The 20,134-nt window shown below is 36.8% G+C and overlaps 1 protein-coding gene across 2 annotated transcripts in view; it reads right to left on the bottom strand.

The window, feature by feature from the left end:
- The window catches only part of LOC141430432 (uncharacterized), a 72,796-nt gene extending 55,101 nt beyond the window's left edge, over window positions 1–17,695 (bottom strand). For both annotated transcript variants that reach the window (XM_074091127.1, XM_074091128.1), the window contains exons 1-2: window positions 17,513–17,695; window positions 5,590–5,802 (exon numbers count right to left, since the gene is read on the bottom strand). In XM_074091127.1, coding sequence (XP_073947228.1) covers window positions 5,590–5,802; window positions 17,513–17,608 — 309 coding nt within the window. In that variant the 5' untranslated portion in view covers window positions 17,609–17,695. The remainder of the gene's footprint in view (window positions 1–5,589; window positions 5,803–17,512) is intronic.
- Between the last annotated feature and the right edge of the window lie 2,439 nt (window positions 17,696–20,134).

Genomic DNA, 20,134 nt, shown 5'->3' with positions numbered 1-20,134 from the left:
AAAGTTAATCAAAATTAAATCAACATTTGAAGAGAGACTAAATCTTATTAATTGTGGCAATAAAGGCCAACCGCAACTTAGAAACTTACGGGTACAAGATGACGCCAATCCAGAAGTATTTTAAAGGTAGGTATTGGCAAAGTTTGTAGAAATGTGGAAGTGTGGCCGAAGGAAGCCCTGTCGCGCCGGATAACAGGAATGATCAAACAGAAAACTTTCATAATTATTACGACCTTTTTGAAATTTCACATTCTGATGTGTCCGATTTTATGGATCACGAAGTTCACGAGTATTGGAAAGTTGAAAACAATAATTTAAATTTACCAAACATATTTCATTAAAACTGCAGCTTTGTTATGAAGTTGCAAAGTACCTACTACAAATGACATTTTTAAAGTGCATGTCGGACTCGCGCACCGAGAGTTCCGTATTAATTTGTAGGTATCAATGAATATCCAGCCCAAGCCCTTTCATTCTGAGAGGAGGCCTGTACCCTGCAATGGGATGTATATATAGCCATATGAGTGAGATGCTGAAGTTACTATCCGTTCTAAAATCACAGGTACCAAAGTATCTTGCACCGCCGGCAGTGTAGTAGTTGAACTGATGACGATTTAACAAAAACTTATCTACATATTAACGCGGTAGGTAAAACCAAGTACCAGACAATATTTTACCATGGTCACTAACAATGATAGCACGGTTTTTAGGTTTGTACTTGCAACATCCGTGATCAAAACGTTTGCAGACCATCGCTTGACCAGCACTTACTATCTGGGTGGACAAAGCTATTAATTAGCTATGTAGATGACTGCATCGCGACGGGCCGCTGTGGACGGATGTGACTGAAGATCATTCTGGTGCGCGCGCGCGGAAAATAGCTTGCTTCCGCTCGCAATCCTGCCTACATACAAATACATGCTAATAATATCGTAACATGATGTACTGTTTTATACCTGTTTTTAACATAAAATTCATTGAACATGTAATACGGGATGTAACTGCAAGTTTGTTTACGTCATCGAGTAGGTGAATGACTATATGGGGGCAGGTGCATGTATACGTAGGTACACCCTTTTCCGCCACAAAGTAACGTAAAAAAAAAAACAATTCTGCCTGAATTCGATTGGCCGGGTTGATAGGTATAGTCATTCTGAACATTTTTGTCGTAAATAAGTCATATGTATAATGTCCAAACGTGAACGGTACCAGCAATTGACCGGTGGTCAATGGACTAAAAAATCTGGGACTTCCCGTTTGATCGAAAATAGTCTCTCAAACCCATTTTTATCAAACATCATGTTATATTTTTAGGCATTCCGAGTCTCAAATACAAAGGTCTGCCACGATGCAGTTGCCGGAAAATGTCAAGACCAAAAAATGCCGGATGACAGATATAATAAGTAGGTACCTACGGTAAATGAAACTCAGTAGCACTTCATTTGTATACGTAACTTTAGGGATGTTAAAGACCTATTTCAGGCTTCATGTGGTACTCAATGTAAAAAGTAAACTTGTAATCAGAGGCCTTATTGTCTATCACACTCGAATCATAATCGTTAACACCTCTTCTTTCTGTTACGCGGTATAAGAGGAGGATAGAAAGAGATGCTGAATGCGATCGCGAACGCCAGTGCGTTAGATAATACAGCCTCTGATCTCGTACTAATATCCAACGTTTGACATCTACCATAACTACTTCAACCTAGATGACTAAGTCATTTTAACTTGGAACTCTATTCATTAGGAAAGAAAGACGAAATCCAAACAACATGTAAAAAGTAAGTGTTTAGTTTAAAAAACAATTCAATTCTTTCAGAGCTGACCTCGCAATTAGGAACGTATCCTCCTTAGGAATGACCTGCGTTCATTTTTCATTATCTCATTCGCGACGTACAAACCAACCGAAAAGTAACCTTGTGCTACTCAACCAAGCTACGTGTTAATTTTCAATGCATCAGTCATGGCGGTCAAATCAAGGACTTAACGCTTTTCCGATGTTTACGTTCCGACATTAATATCTGAAAAATATTATGACTTAAGTACGCATTTCATAAAAAAAACATTAGCATACATGTCAAATATCAACCAGTGTTTTCCATGTTACATTTTAAACGTATCTTTTTGTACGTTAGATATAATACGTAGATATTACCTACTTTGGAATGTTTCGCACATTATTTTGCAAAAAAACATTGTGAGAGAAGTAACTGAAGTACGAGTATAGCTAGGTACATTTTAATATTATAAGCTATTGAACAATATTTTACGAATATGTAGAGTAGTGGTGTGCCAAGTATTAGAATTAGAGAAACTACAATTCCCGAATACTGAACTAGAATATGACATAGTTAATAAATATACTTGACTAGGTTTATCATTATCAGCATCATCATAGAGTACTCCTACTAGTATCGAATTGGCTCTAAGCCGTTAATATGAATTGGATTTCGATAAAAAACCGAGCTGTTATATGGGTTTAGACCAAAAGTTTGGACCACGTTAAATGGCAACCATACAAAATGACGGACTAGAAACAACCCGACAACGAAAGTAGTAGTACGACAACGAGAATAGCCAACTTTCTGAACTCTACCCTTATTTCCATGCACTTGCACTACAAACTGACTTGGGTATTCGTACGTTGATACAAGTAATAATAAGTAAGTAATACAAAAACCTTGTAGTGTGACGCGCGTAACGAGCGCGCTCAAGTTAGCCATCCACTTAGAATGACAATAAGTGTGAACGCTTGCATCGCCTCAGCCAACTTACAAACAATACACAAGGAAAAGAAAGTATGACCAGTCTATTTAAAATATGAAAACAATATTAATCTATGCACAGATAACTGTAACGAGAGAGACACATTGTGAACATAATGCGGGACTGTTAAGTGTTAACACCACTTACAAAGGCCGTGAATGAATACTGTGCTTGTTAGAAAGAACTATTTCTCTTCAGTAATCAGGTAACACTTGCTTTAAGGAAAACAATAAAGACAATTCCAAGATATGTTGTGACATCCAATGACTATTCATTTATTTATTTGTTCGGCTTTAAATTAAAAAGAAAATGATTTGTTTTATTGTCGTTTCATTTCTTATTGTGTGCCTGGAATTTTCCACCCAAACAAGCGTCGTATATTCTATTTATAACAGGAAAATGACTATGAGGATAAACCATGATGTCTTTTGGACATGATGTTTTTTATTTTTCTTGAGAAACTAGCATCATCATAATTTATCTATAATCTACTTACCTGATTTATTTAAGTTAAGCCTTTCCAGAATTTTTATTTTTACTTAATACAAGCTTTATTTGCTACCTGTACTATTAATTTGCATTCATTGGGACCAAATTTAAGGTCAGACCGACGGAAAATAATATAACTATAATGTATCTATACACTCTGTACTGTCCATTAAATTTAGTTCTGCAGCACAGCCAGCTTTCATGTTTCTGGTCAAACTCTAATATAAATAATTGCACTTTCACAATGACGCATTACAAACAACGAGTAAGTGCCATATTCGAAATGCACATGAAATTCTTTGTACTGAAGATGCATCCGCGATTTGCGACCCGGGTTCAACGGCCAGCCGGCCGCAACTTTCGCTCCAATGTCGCGACACGAAGTTAGACACACAATAACTTGTAGCCATTAATCCTATAAGCCTCATTAGAGTTGACATGACCTTTTGCTAACTTCATTTCACAGCACCCGGTACTGATGATGCAATTTCAGAAACTGGTATTAATAACTTTTGATCCCAACGTAAGGCACCGTAGATAAAGACCCCAGCATTATGTGTATAGTATTAGAGAGCTCTATGTGCTGTCCTCTATGTGTTTTGTTTAAAGTATTGAAAATGAAAGTAGCGTATGTACTTATCCAATGTGCGGCCGCTCTTTAGTTTCGTAAGAGTCCCTTAACCGCGTCAAATCTTTTGTCTGAGGTGATTCTCACGCGTGAAGCCGTTCAACGTGTTCGACTGCAATCTAATTCTTTGAAAGCTTCGATTTCCTCACTCATTAAGGACGGTGTCCGATGTTAACATTCATTACACAACCCAACATGTTAGGTTCATTTATATCAAAAGCCTACCACAAACCGACTTGGCTCTAGTGCCAATGAGTTAACATAAACAATGAGCGTATTATGCAAAATGCATCTCTGCTGATTAGTATAAATAATTATAGTTAGGTAGGTACTCTGAATGTCCTGCACCATCAGTGTAGGTAGTAAAATCAAAAAAACTTTGTTTAGAATCGCATCTTTGCGTAACACCCGACCAGAGCCTCAAGGTGAACCAGTCGTGGCTTCGCTCGTTTGGTCCGACCATCTCCGTGTGAGCGCAATCATGAGGTAAGTACTTGTTTAATGTATACCCATCTTCTTACAACTGTGACAAGAGTCGCAACTATTGCATAATCACTTTAACAAACATCACATTAGCCACGTAAAAAGTAAATAATTCTGTCATAAGATAACAAGCTGACTGAATGCTCCTCTCATCCACTCAAAGGTTGACTGGTAGAGATCCCTTAAAGGGATAAGTTCGCCTTTGTACATACATATATTTCATTGTTTGCCATCTGTGTTTGTTTACTTATTTTGTACAATAAAGAGTTTACATACATACATACATACAAGCCTCGTTCCGCGATCAAAGAGGAGACGAACAATTCAACTGCGCTAGTGTCGCTCTGCGTCGCGAGCGGTCTAGTCTAGATGCAGCATAAAGGCGTCCTAAAAAAGCTCGTAAGCGACGACTTTCAAGGCTGACGACTAAGTGACATATGCCTTTCTGTATTTGCCAGTCACATCCTACCTTTGAATACAAACAGACAATGTAGACAAGATGCATGAATTAGTCACGCTATTTAATATTTCTTATGCGACCACTGGTGTGACTTGAGAAACCGGAATCATTAGTCCTTCGCATTAATTGCAGATTTATAGGGTTCCAGATTCTGGAAAGAACCCTAGAAGACTAATTAAAAAACTAATGCACTTAAATTAACGTTATATCTGAGACTTTAAGTAAAAAATAATAAATCAAGCATCCTGTTTAAAGCAAGTGTCTGTAAACGAAATTACAAAATCCACTGTAAAATACGATTGACCAGGGTCCAATAAATGGAATGGCATTGAAATGGCCGTAAAAACAGAGGATGTTCTCAAGTTGTTTTATCATATGTTTTTATTATTTATATTTGTAGATCTGTACTTATATGCCGGTATCCTTCCTGACCATTAAGTTGGATTCCCACTATGTCATACTTAGCTCATTTTGCAATAAATATCAACTCTATTTAATACGTTTATGCGACTATATTACTGCAGCGATTTTAACTATATTACTGTCATTCCAATTCACTTGTATACTTGCAATACCTGAAGACTTCTCGAGCAATATTATTTACGTACTCTATAATAATTTCCAATACAAATTTAAGTGTTAACGTTGTTGCATTGCAGTACCAGCACAAGTGGCAGCCCTTAAAATATAATAAAATTACTCAATCATTGCACTTGGGCCGGCGGAAGCTAACGATTACGTTATTTCAAATAAATGCTCTTACCGCCATAAGTCCATCATTTCCATAGGCTCTGCCTTCGAGCGCCAGCTCCTTGTCCAGCATAGCGTCCAGCTGTTCCAGCTGATGGCAGGAGGAGCGCGCGGCGATCCAGCTCGATGCCAGGATAAAGGTGCCTAGGATGAAGGAGGCAGCCACCACCGTCAGCGCAGCGATCCTCGCGATCTGCACCGAGTTGGACGCCCGTTGCCGGTATGCCTGTATGACATAAAACAAATTATAAACTCTACCATTTCTAATGTTTTACTATTATGGTGATTTACATTACGAGTATTTACGAGTAAGTATACTTAATAGTCAATTCGTGCATTTGCTTTTAAAATTAAAAATTACCATTCGGTTATGTGGAACTGACGAGGAGTTGGCCAGTGGAACTGTTCAAAAACAAGTATTTCACGGGTTGAAATTCGACTACTTTAACAGAGTGCTAAGCAATTTATTCTCGATGCAATGACTATGGTGAATTAGAATGGTTGGTGAACCACCAGGCCTATACTACGAAGTGCAAAATTCAAACTTCGTATCTTGCCGTCCCGCTGACGCTAAATTATTTAATAGGAGAGTGAGAGGGACGACACGATACGAACTTTGATTTTTGAATTTCTTAGTAGTCCCCCAGAACAATTAACCTCCTGAACAATTAACGCCTCTGCATCGGAAAAAACAATATTTTGAAAAACCGGCCTAGTGCGAGTCGCACTCGCGCACGAAGGGTTCCGTACCATTATCTATACAACATGAAGCATTAGCAAAAAACGGCAAAAAAGTCAAGTTTGTTGTATGGAATATTTATTTTATTCTGTTTTACGTAATACATAATCTGTGAAAATTTCAAATACGACATCTACATATTTGGATTCGTCTTTGACGTCTCTAAAAACTGGTCGAGGGTTTTCATTTGAAACTAATTAACTCAAAAGTTATGGCCAGAAAACCAGTTTTTTGGCTTAAAATTGTTCAACTTTGATGCCAAAAATATCGAAGACAATGAGCTTTCAAGTAAATATGGGATACCATATTGCTTAAAGCCATTGTTGTTAATATAATAAGCTACAAAAAAACATTAGAAAACTAAGGAATTGAGATCGAAGGTCATTGGGGCATGGGATCCCCTTAAAAGACAGAAACAATTAGTTTTGGCGGCGCTGCCCTGCCACAATATGCAGTTCTCAGTAAGCTCGCAGAATTTAGAATTACAAACTGGATTAATCGCCGTCCACTTTCTTCTCTACCTGCCATGAAGATCGTTATAATATTACGCAGTACTGAATGCAAATTACGATTGACATGCGATATTTAATTTGACTACGCTTTTGTAATGAAACTACCTTTCTAATGAAATGCTTTATTTACTGTATCTTCCGTAACTTTCGTTGACTTTATCAAAGGCTTAACCTGGCTTAACAGAGGAGTGATTTCGAAAGGGATTAATCAAATTAAGTTTGGACTTTACATGCTAAATGATTGAAAATATTTTAATTTAATTTACCTACTTAATAAATAAATAATTGAATGTGTGCTCAATATCTGGCTTTAAAATCATAACTCGATTTAATACTAAGTAGACTACTACCATCTACCATCCGATATCATCACATGACCTATATGTAATGCTGGGCACAGGCTTTCTTTCAGAATGAAAGAGCTTGGGCTGTAGTTCTTACGTGGGTATAATGAGGAACGGGAACTTCACGCACACTATAGTACTTGCACTGTTTCGCAGGTATGCACGATGTTTTTCCTTTTCTTAGATACATAAAATTGTCCCGTGAGGTGAGGGTTAACCCTTATCCTCACCTGATAAAAAGTGCAGATGAGGCCAAAGGTATCTAAGTAAGAAAAGCTCATGGTAATTTTCAAATCTACCTAATTTCCATTACTGATACCAGTAGGAGTAAATTTAATTAAATTTTAATATGAGCTTAAGTGGGACATAAAAAATAATTGATTACGATTTTATGATGTCAAATTACCTAATTATATTTAATCTTGACCCACCGTTGCATACTTAAATAGGGTATTAACAGAACAAAATAAAACTAGAATTAGAATACGTGACATATAATATCAATTATTATATCAATTATATATGGCGAGGAAACTCTTCAGAATCAGTGCTTGACACCGTGCCGGTACTCTCAGTCTCAGGCAAGCACTCATGCATGCTTAACAAAAGAACCAATTCGCACTTAAGGCGCCATGAAGTTTAGTAACTGTTGCCTGTTGCTTTAGCGAGGCATAGTTAATGAAGTGACGGTTTACTAACAACTCCCAATCGGTTTCACAGAATTGCAGTATTACATAACTCCTGCGTACTGCAGGGGTTAGGGGGGGCAGTGAAAGTGCTTCCATGATTGCATTCGAGAAATCCATCAACATCTTTCGCGAGCGTAAACGCCGATTTTTATCGAGACAATTTGTTTTGCTAAAATGCTTAGCCACTAGTGCGAAACCGACGTCTTTGCTAAAATTACTCAGATGTTTATTTTTTATTACTTACTCACATAATTAGTATTCTAAAGTATGATTAATGGTGTTTTTTTTTACTAAGGAATCCTGGGCGTCCACAGCCCACTGAGAATATCTTTAGCCAATTTCATCCATTTATTTATTTACAGAGCTCCCGTGCCGTCCTCCTGCCAATAACAGAAGCATTCGTTTTAAATAACACGTAACTAACTCATTCCCCACTAATATAGTTCTAAAATCTACACTAATAAAAGTTTGCTTTACTTCGTAATAGATATTCAGTTTCATACCTACATAGGTATTATTATAATCTAGAAACTGTACTTACATAAAAAATGTACATTTTAGATATCCGCTTCCTGGCTAGAAAAAATAATCTGAGAATATTTCCCTACCTCCCTGATGAATGAGTAACACACACTGTTGATTTAAAAATATCGGTGAGAATATATTTAAAACTAAAAGAAACTGCGACTGATGTTGATTCATGTGCGGAATTACATTTGAAATTTACCACGAGCTTTGCGGTGAAGGAAAACATCGTGAGGAAACCTGCACAAACTTGCGAAGCAATTCAATGGTGTGTGTGAAGTTCCCAATCCGCACTGGGCCCGCGTGGGAACTACGGCCCAAGCCCGGCCTTGTTCTGAGAGGAGGCCTGTGCCCAGCAGTGGGACGTATACATATAGGCTGGGATGATGATGAAAAGAAACTGCAAGCTTTTAAAACTTATCATATTGAATTTGCTTGTTCAACCATGAAAATAAGTATCTGCGATTATATATTTACAAAACATGAAAATACTTAACTTAGGCACATAATATGTGCGCTCACATGCAATCTTCTCTTGCGTGGTAACTTAGTTAAGGAACTGATAATGAATTTCCGTATAGTAATCATAAGTACGTGTATGCATAATGTTGTTAATAGTTATTGGTTTCGTGAGTTTCGAACTATTTCTTTCGACACTTATGAAGTGAACATAAATGAAGATGACGGTCAGAAAATTAAGGTTATCTTGATGAATTACTTTAACTGGGCGGACAAATTATTCAATTAACAACATGAAAGTTATGTTATGATGAATATGGACATAAACTTATAAATATCCTACCAGAGTAAGTATTACTTTCCTGGCTACGCCTGTTTGTCTGATATCAACCTTGTAACAAAGATAAATGTAAAATTATCCGTACCTACTCGTAATTAGAACTAATGAATACTCGATTTTGTACAAAAAATTAAAATTTATTTTTATAGTCAAAAGATTCTCTAAAAATATATAGGTACTAAATGAAGGGTCCACGGAAAGAACATGCCTAGTCACCTTTTTTTAAATTGAGATTTTAATCTCAAAATGTAGAGCTCGCAAAGTAGGTACTATGACTGACTTACCATTGAATTTTTTTTAAATATATTTTTTAATTAAATGATAACCATAGTAATTGTTCGTGATGGATGAGTGACTAACTTTTAAACCGCTATAACTCAAAAAGTTGCTTAGGTGACTAGACACGTTCTTTCCGTGGACCCTTCAAGTGAAAGTACGTAAGTACTAGGTTAGTACACAAACAAGGAACCCTATAATTTCACCACGTTTGTCTGTCCGCGGCTTAGCTTAAATTTTTTTAATATTATAAATTATACTTAATTTGGCATGATTATGTAAGATACAATTTAATCACGCCACCAAAATGGTTTGTAAAATCTTGAGATAGTACACGCCTTATTTACATGGCTGATATTTATATTTCTGTGAGTTTAAAAAAATGTTCGTCGTTTGAAATACCTGCCCACATAATCAACTTAAAGCACTTTTTTGGGTTCGGTTAGTGTAAAATGCTACTAGTCCTTGCTACTACATAACATAATGTTTAACTATTTCACGTAAAATAATGAGGAGTCTTAATTAAGCCACGCGCAGTGTAGGGTTCCGTTCTAAGATGCGGTAAATATTCAATATTAAGTTTTGATCGATATTTATAACTCGTTAACTTAATATAACGCGTAGCCGTTATACTCTTCTTCTTCGTTATACTTATGTATGTACTACATTGATATATTTTACAGATTTCAGACCAACAACGGTTACAATGTTACAATTCGGTGTACAATTCAGTTATTCTAAAAATACTGCACGAAGCTATTTGAGAAACTTTTTTTTTACTTTTTGTTCCTTCCACGTAGTCTGTATGGAAATGACAGCGTAGAGCAGAGGTTATGCGCTCTTTTTGCGGAGAACAATATTCACGTGATATGCAAAATCCTCGTTTATTTTTCGAATGAATGGGATGAAAACAAATTAAAACAAACACAAATAAACTAAATCAATCTTCACTAATTTGAATGAAACCCGTTTTTAGATCTTTTTTATTTATTTATTTATAAAAAAAAGATTATCTTGTGGACTTACAGTAAAAACCAAAACGTCCACAAGCTTTAACTCAATACCTAAAGTAAGTTATTTGTTATGCAAAGCTGAAAAAATATTGTTTGGTGCGAGTGCTTATGTGAAAACCGAGCAAGTGAAAGAGTGTAGGGTATCTAACCACGAGCGAAGCGAGTGATTCAAAAAAAGAATCTTGAGCGTAGCGAAGGTGTCAAAACAAGAATCTCGAGCGTAGCGAAGGTGTCAAAACAAGTGACGCTAGACAACTTTATTTCCAAGCGTAAAACACAATTTTTTAGGGTTCCAAATGGGGTTTATGGGTTTTTAAATATTAAATTTTTTTTTTCATTAAACCCAAATGTGTGGGGTGTCTATGGATAGGTCTTCAAAAATGATATTGAGGTTTCTAATATCATTTTTTTCTAAACTGAATAGTTTGCGCGAGAGACACTTCCAAAGTGGTAAAATGTGTCCTCTCCTGTAATTTCTAAAATAAGAGAATGATAAAACTAAAAAAATATATATGATGTATAATTACCATGCAAACTTCCACCGAAAATTACCATTCATTCAATCAACTCAAATATTAAAAAAAATGTGTACTTGTCCGGTTTTTTATCTTACTACAGGAAGAAAAATAATATCGCTTCACTCGTGGTTCAATCCTAGACTCCATCCTCTAGGTCAAGTACTCGCGCCAAACAATAATTTTCCAGCCTCATAACAAATAATAATTTCGAAGTAGGACGAAATGTGTCCGGCAACAAGCAAAATGTACAGGTCATATTTAGTGAATGTATACAATGAAAATACGAATGTTTGTTTTCGGGTCTTGGGTGTTTAATATGCATTTAAGTATGTATTTATCTACCTATACAATTATATTTATCCGTTGCTTAGTAGGTACCCATAACACAAGCTCAATTCAAGGTCAATTGGTGTGAATTGTCCCGTAATATAAAAAAAATGTTTGTATTTTTATGTAATATGTAAGTAAATAAAGTAATCTACTGAGAACTTCGAATCTAACCGATATCCTTGGTCACGGATAGTGACAATAGACACGACTACATAAATATGTAAGTACCTAATCCGGTGTATTACAGTGAATATGTCGGAGTCTCGTGATAGTTTACGATTTGAGATATCCCTTCTAATATTCTTAACTTGTTTTTTTTCCATTTGCTATTTTTATATTAATGGATATTGGGTTTCTAGTCGTTACCAAAACCAGTCGGTGCAAAATACCAGCGCTGTGCTATGTTGGGCTCTTTCGTGTAATAAACTGGGTGTGGTTTATGGACCGAGACACAAACAATAAGCTAACTGGTGAATCTTTAACTGTTATTATGAATATCAAAATGATCTTAAGAGAATGGGTGTAGTGCCGTGTACCTACTCTAGTCACGGCTTTATACTGCGGCTACTAAACGGCGTTAACTTTTGCTATCCCCTAAAGATTAGCCGATTTGCCCATTTTTGTAATTTTTTTATTATGAGAGGGAGGCAAACGAGCATGCAAGTTATCTGATCTGACGGGAAACCAACAACTTGCCGTTAGTTAACGTAGAAGCTAGGTTCGCAGGTAAGTACGTTTGTTTTTTACCAATTTTTACAAAGTAGAAGTTTATCATTATTTTAATTTTTAGCCCCCGACGCAATAAGAGGGATAAGTTTGACCGCTATGTGTGTCTGTATGTCTGTGGCACCGTAGCTTTTAAACGGGTGAACCGATTTAAATGCGCTTTTTAGGGTTCCGTAGTCACCTAGGGACCCTTATAGTTTCGCCATGTCTCTGTCTGTCTGTCTGTCTGTCCGCGGCTATGCTCAGAGACCGTTAGTACTAGAAAGCTGTAATTTGACATGAATATACAAGATTTTTATTAAGGTACCTCCCATAGACGTAAAGTGGGGGTGTTTGTTTTTTAGGGTTCCGTACCCAAAGGGTGCCAACGGGACTCTATTACTGAGACTCCACTGTCTGTCTGTCTGTCTGTCTGTCCGCCCGTCTGTCACAGGGCTCTATCTCTGAAGCCGTAACAGTTAGACACTTGAAATTTTCACAGATTATATATTACTGTGGCCGCTATAAAAACAGATACTAAAAATAAAATAAAGTTACAAATTAAAGGGGGTCATCATACACGAAACATGTTTATTTCAGTGTTTTTGGTTGCTAGGCGTTATTAGCCGTTGCTAAGGCGACCGAGTCGCCTAGCAACGGGTAGCTATGTCGTTTGAATATTTACCTTTAAGTTTGCGATTTTAATGATGTTTTATAAAAGCTTCGATAGTATAATATAATGACTGTCTGATTGTGTGGTTTATTCGTTTTTGTGCAAAATTAATAAAGCAATTTATGAACAACAAAATGAACAACAACTTTGATAAAGCGCTCGTCAAATCCACGCCGTATTAATCACTATGTTTACCTATTATTTTTTACACTAAAAAAATGCTACTAAGTATTTAACACTATTTACAAGGTTTATAATACAATTTAAAATTTATTCACACTAGTCGAGCTTCTTATTATTTAATTACACAACATACGAAGTCCGCCGAATTTCCCGCGAATAGTGACGAATACTGAACACACACATTTTTTTTTTAGCCGTTTTGGCTTCAGAAGCAAACAGCCAGAACTAAGGAGGATTACATTACAAATTGTTTTTTATTCGAAATACTTGCACAAGTGCTTACATTTCGGCGATATTTTTAAAAGCTTTTCTTTAGCTTGCCCTGTTTGTTTATTTATTTATTTATTGTTTGTTTGGGTCAAATCTTGGAAGCTAAATTTGACCCACTTACAAATGGTCCGATCAACTTGAAATTTTGCATACTTATGTAAATTTGGTGACAAATAAATAATCTAGTAGTGACATCTTGGTGGTTCTGCCAGGATCGTCTCTGCTGGAGGGAACTCCTCAATAGTTAATAGTACCGACTTGAAATTTGGTACAAATATGTAGTTTAGACGACAATGCAAATACAGTCAACAAAAAGTACATTCGGCAAAAAAGCTTGTATTAAAAGAGATTTTTTTAACAAAAACTTATTACAAGCATTATATTTATTTGCAGTGTACTTAATGTAACTATGTTTGCTCGGGTGGAATCTTTCAACTCAAATTTGACCTTCAACCGATTGAACCGAAATTTTACACGCATGTATAAATCCGATGACAATGCAATATTATTAACATGGAGTTGATCTGCTGATAAAGCTAGCGGGTGACCATAGGAACTCTTGTGATAAACGACACGACCACATCGAGTTTGGACTCGGTTGTCTTGACGAGTACACTGGTATAACCAGGGGCATAAAGTACAGTCAGCAAAAATAACTTATATTAGAATAATTTTAAGAAAAACTTTTACTGAACTGTTTACGGAACCCTTCATGTACAAGTCCGACTCGCACTTGATCATTTTTTTCTCGACTAGCCCTATAGTGTGGGGTATCGTTAGATAGGTATTTTAAAACCATTGAGGGGGTTGCCTCAACGATTTTTCGTGATCTGTTTGCGAAATATTCAACTTTAAAGTGCAAATTTTCATTAAAGTCGAGCGCCCCCTAGTAAAATCTAAACTGTTGGGTGGAAAAATTTGAAAAAATTCAGTATAGTAGTAAGTATATCAAATTTACAAGGAAAATTATAACGGATAAGATTGCTTGAGAATTAGTAGTAGCTTAAGAGTAAATAGCAGCCTAAGGTATAAAATATAAGTAAACTTGGAATTTAAGATTCCGTACACAATAAGAAATCCTTAGAAAAATATACTTGATTTTTTGTAATGCCTACGGAACCCTATCTTGGGCGTGTCGAACACGCTCTTTGCCGGTTTTTTTACTTGAAATCAGGTTTTATAGCGATGACTCTTAGACATTAATTTCATCAAAATCGGTTTAGCCATTTTTTAGATATTGAACTTTGAAGTGACAAAGTCGGGTTTTTCCAACTTTTTGTTGTTTGGCTTAGTTCTGGGGTAATCAACATTAAAAATATTTAAAAAAAACTTCGTTTTTAAGTCAGTTTTAAAAGGCTACTTTTCGCTTTTACTTCACAGTCTTAAGTTCAAACAATATTAATATTTTACTTGCATTGAATAAGTAGGTATACATTTTGTATGGTCTTGAATTAGACAATCAAGGTATGGTTTCAAATACCACCTATATCATGCCTAACCAACGATAAACGCATCGATTTCATATTTAATTCATATTTAAATAGTCATCATTAGTATGACGGCTTATCTAATACCACATCGAGCGTGTCTCGATCATAACAACGGCCTTATAAGTATAGCCGCTTTCTAGTGCAATGCGTATATGCCATATTCAGAGGTAGACCGAGGAGTCTACCGCGATGACTAACACATGTGCCCACGTCGCCGGAGAAACCGATTCTAACCCATTGTCCACGACTTGTGATCACCGCGTCTGTGCCAAACCTACGGCCTCCTACTTGATATTCATAATATTCGCTGTACACATCACTGAATTAATATTGCAAGATGTTTACAAGTAAATCACGTTCAGATTATAAAAAAATGTGCGTAACACGAACGCTAAAATATTCATTCAAAAATCAGCGGGAAAAAACAGTGGAATTTACTTATTATTTACTGAAACATAGACACGCATTTTTAATAATAACTGGCGTTTTGTAAGAGAAGTAACTGTCTGAAAAGAAGGCTTTTGTGTCTCCATTTTAGCGTCCGAAATCTAAATGCGGAAAACATTTGTTAAATATGTTAATAATTACGGATTGTTGTCTACAAGTTGCCGAATATAAACGTCGGAATATTCCAGAACTATCAGAATAATGAACTCTCTGTTGATGTTGACATTGATGTAGCTGCAGCCTGTGGCCGGTGGCCAGTCAGACGTGACGCAAGACCTCAGCCGCAGCTCTGTGACCACGTTCGGTCAACTGGCCCAATAACGATTTCACTCTATTCAATCACATTGCTTATTTAATTTATCTCTGTTTCATCAAACTTTTGTTTTGCTCAAATTCATAGGAATCCGATCGCCTACGGCTTTGCCATTTGTTATTAATTCGACCAATAGCTGCTTGAGCACGTTTTATTTAACTTAACTGTCTTATAATATTTGAAGCCAAAAATGTTTTATATCTCTGCCACGTTGCCGCGATGTTATGGTGTTGTTATTTTATTTTTTATAGCGACGCAATTTACTCACTGTAAACAATCATTAGAACATTTAGCATATTATCTATATATCACAATTAAAACTTCTGCTATGACAAAAGGTGTAAACTTTCGGCTTGTGTAAACTTTTCGCGGCACTGCAATTATTTTCAAAGCAAACTTTCAGTTATATTACGGCTTGATAAGGACGTAGGGAGGAGCGTGATAAGTGCCTCTGTTAATAGATGACCAGGGACAATAGAACAATGTGTTTCCCACATTCATACAACGCAGTTCTCAGAAAGGAATGCTTAAGAATTCATTTACGTGGCTTGTCTACGTCAAGCGCATTTGCGTGCCGCTATCACAATTCCTCCTGTGATTGTTTACACATCTACGTCCGAAGACCATTCCCAAAATACACTTTTGTCGCCATTCAATGTAACTGGGTGTGATGCATGCTAAAAGTTTAACGACCGTTTAATTATCTGCTATCGACATACTTGGTTTAGATTTGTATATATTGTTAAACAGCTGCAGCTACAGCCTAACAAAACATTACCAAATATTGAAATTTAAAAGTACCTTGGTACAACCTTTTAGGTATAGATCACGTAAAGACTGATAAAATTGGTAAGTATTGTTCTAATTTAAAACAATGAAGCGACAATATTTATTTCCTACTGTATTTCGTAATAGACTATAGTTCTGTAACGTAACCTTGATTGACTATACTGTCATGATTATTGCCGGCCTTTGTTATTAATTATGAAAAGCCTTTTAATTGAATAATGGATAAATTATATTTTTGCCTCTAAGAGCAACAAACGATCTATGGGCAAACAATACTGTCAATTAAACTTTTTATTCCGACCGAGTATTGACAAATTTACTTGGCTTGGCCCTGTGCCTGCTTTTGCCTATCGCTAGGAAAGGGAGCCCTGCCTGAGGTAACTTAAAGCCCGGTATAGGTTAGTCAAATCCACAAACACAGTTAACCAAGATTCTCGACATAGTATAAATAAATAAAATAAATAAATAAGTATCACGGGACAATTCACACCAATTGACCTAGTCCCAAAGTAAGCTTAGCAAAGCTTGTGTTATGGGTACTAAGCAACGGATAAATATAATTATATAGATAGATAGATACTACTTTAATACATATTAAACACCCAAGACCCGAGAACAAACATTCGTATTTTTCATATAAATATCTGCCCCGACACGGGAATCGAACCCAGGACCTCAAGCTTCGTAGTCAGGTTCTCTAACCACTAGGCCATTTATGTTCCGCTTTTAATGGCAGTAAGTACCTACTTGGCGAAGGTAAGCGAGTACAGCGAGTAGATTTGTCTTAAGTGACATTTTTACGCAACGTCTCTTTAACCATTTGTAGTCGGTATTATGCGGTACAAGCCCTTGTGTGGGACTATGATGCTATAATATTTTCAACTAACCACTCTGCAAAAGCCGCTCTGCCTACACAATTTCAAATTATAGACAGGGTCTTCGTAGAATGCTATTAACATGAACCTTAACGCAAGGTTTTTCGCAACAGTTGGTGAATAAACGTGGTTTGGAATGTTTATAGCTGTTAGAATGTGTGGGTGTCAAGGGCGATTTGGACCCTTGTTTACAAACAAGTAGCTAGCAACACGTCAACGCAGCGAACGCAGTGAGAGAAAGGCGCTTTCCCGCAATCAAATCGTTTTACGGACTAACCAACATCTCTCACTTTATCCTTTATCCTAATCTGCAAGAAAAAATCCCTTTAAATTCCAAATTTTTGTGTCTCTGTATTATCGTATTAAAAAAAACAACTAGCAGTAAGTAGATCCGTGTTCGTTACGTGCCTAACATTATTCAAAGCGAGTAACGGGTAAATTCATACCGGTGGCGGTTCCGACGCGCTGTACACCTCGGACGGCGGGTATTCCGGTTTCATCGTGATGGTAGCCATCGAGTCCGGCTGATGCTCTTTCTCCATCACAAATTAATACTGGTCACAAATATAAATGCTGTTCGTGTTGCGCGCGCAATGTGGGACGCTCGAAGTAGAAGTGCGCGCGAGAGAATGTCTCGACGCGGCGCCGGCGCAGCCGTGGTGGGGCCGGCGCGCGCTCACTTTGCTGGGAGGAGGCAATGAGGGCTATAGCGCTTCAAACTTGCTGTCTGGGCAGTGCTGGCGGACTGTGAGGGATACTGTCATCTGCAATACATCCTCTGAGACCTGTAAAAAGTAATATAAAAATAAGTAATATAAGTAAATAATCGCCAAAAATAGCCTCGATTATAGACCGCATAACACGATTGCTTTGATATTTTGCAAGCGTATATAGACCTCTACGAAAGCTAGTACCGCCAAAATGCGAGGCGGCCCGATCAAAGCAGCAAAGAGCACTAACTGCACTGGAATTTCTACAGTTCTTTGCGTTTATGTTAAAGATTGGCAATTTCATAATTATTTAAGTCATACAAGCGCTATTCGAATAACTTGTATTCAAAAAAAAATGTTTGCATGAATAACAACTGAGATACTCAAAATTCAAGTTGTTGACAGAAAAAACATTAGCACACAAGAGGTCACAACATATTTCGCGGACTTTACTACGTTTGACTCTTAAAACTAACGTAATTGGAGAAAGAAACTACGCGCCAGTGGAGTAAATGACAATGGTGCCCGCTATCCCGATATAAAGTGCTGACATACAGTTTTTAAAATGTTTTTTAACGCTTTTGCAAAATGGCAAAAACGGAACCCTTATAGTTTCGCCATGTCTGTCGGTCTCTGTCTGTCTGTCCGTCCGTCCGCGGCTTTGCTCAGGGACTATCAATGCTAGAAAGCTGCAATTTTGCACGGATATATATGTAAACTATGCCAACAAAATGGTATAATAAAAAGTTTAAAAATAGTTATTTGTTATGCAAGGCTGGAAAGTAACTGTTTGGCACGAGTGCGTATATTGAAAGCCGAGCAAGCGAAGGATTCTAGAGTTGAACCACGAGCGAAGCGAGAGGTTCAAAAGAAGAATCCTGAGCGTAGTCGAGGGTTTCAAATGCACGAGATGCTAAACAACTTTACAGCCGAGCGAAACACAATTTTTCACCTCACGACAGCGAGAAAAATGAAGATGGAAGAAAATAAATTGAACACTCTTATAAATTTCAGGTTATGCTAGCTAAGTAGCTTATGCCAATGGCTTCTTCTAAATCGCAGAATTCTCATCCCATGGAAATATAAAATACATCCACGTTCTTGTCTCCATAAAAAGAGGGAAATTCGAAGTCCAAGTATAAGTTCAGCTTTCTAGATCCAGGGTTTGGGTCGGACGTTGATAAGTGAGTTAGCCAGTAATTTTTACATTTAATTATGCAAGTACCTAAACCTACTTAAAATTAAAATAATCATTAGGTACTAGAATTGGTAATACAGTGTGAACTTTTTCCCTCCGGTAGGTGCGTTCTGAATTTGACCACATATCTATCTACCTATTTGTCGTTATTTTTTGTGAATAAAGACAAAAAAACTTATGTAATAGAACAAAATGTATGTGTATTAATAAATAACAACAATACTTATCTAATAACAAGAATGAAAACACTAACGAATTTATATTAATGTTACTGTTATTATTATATTATATATTATTAATTTATATTAATGGTACTGTTAATGTCAAAGTTACACGTATAATTCTCACACAAACAAACATACATACTCCAAACATAACACGCAATAAATAAAACAAACATTGTATCTGCTCAGCAATACGGTTTTAGCCCAGGAATTTCCACCGAGGACGCCGTCGTCGATCTTGCCTCTCACATCACATCTGCTCTTGATCAGGGTCTTAAATGCATAGGTGTTTTCCTCGATTTGCAAAAGGCTTTTGACACTGTACATATTCCCGCCCTTCTGTCTAAACTTGACTCCGTCGGCGTAAGAGTATTGCTCTAAATATTTTCCGTGACTACCTAAGAATCCGCTCACAAAGAGTCATAATTAACGTACTTCAAAGCGACGAAGCTTCCATCGAGTACGGCGTCCCTCAAGGCTCAATACTTGGACCAACGCTCTTCCAAATCTACATCAACCAACTCTGCGACTTGAATCTTCCGAACTGCAAAATTTTTACCTACGCTGATGATACAGCACTAGTTTTTCAGGGTTCGAGCTGGACTGACGTCAAATCTACGGCTGAGGACAATTTGACCATAGTAAGCAATTGGTTAACGCAAAACTTACTAACCCTCAATATCTCAAAATCATTTTTTATCCCCTTTTCCATTAAAAACAATACACAACCTCCCACAAACTATGAAATTAGGGTTCACGCCAATTCCAACAATGCTGGTAACTGCAGATGTCTTTCTATAGCGCAAACTAAAATTATAAAATATCTTTGTGTCTATTTTGACCGAAACCTAAATTGGTATCCAAAAGTCGACATGCTTGCCACTCGAATCAGACGTCTTATTCACATATATAGAACACTTCGACAATCTGCCGATA

The sequence above is a fragment of the Choristoneura fumiferana genome, chromosome 8 (genome assembly GCF_025370935.1).
Source record: "Choristoneura fumiferana chromosome 8, NRCan_CFum_1, whole genome shotgun sequence".
Taxonomy (NCBI): Eukaryota; Metazoa; Arthropoda; class Insecta; order Lepidoptera; family Tortricidae; genus Choristoneura; species Choristoneura fumiferana.
Note: the sequence above shows the minus strand (reverse complement) of the source record. Positions and strands in the feature narration are given on the sequence as shown.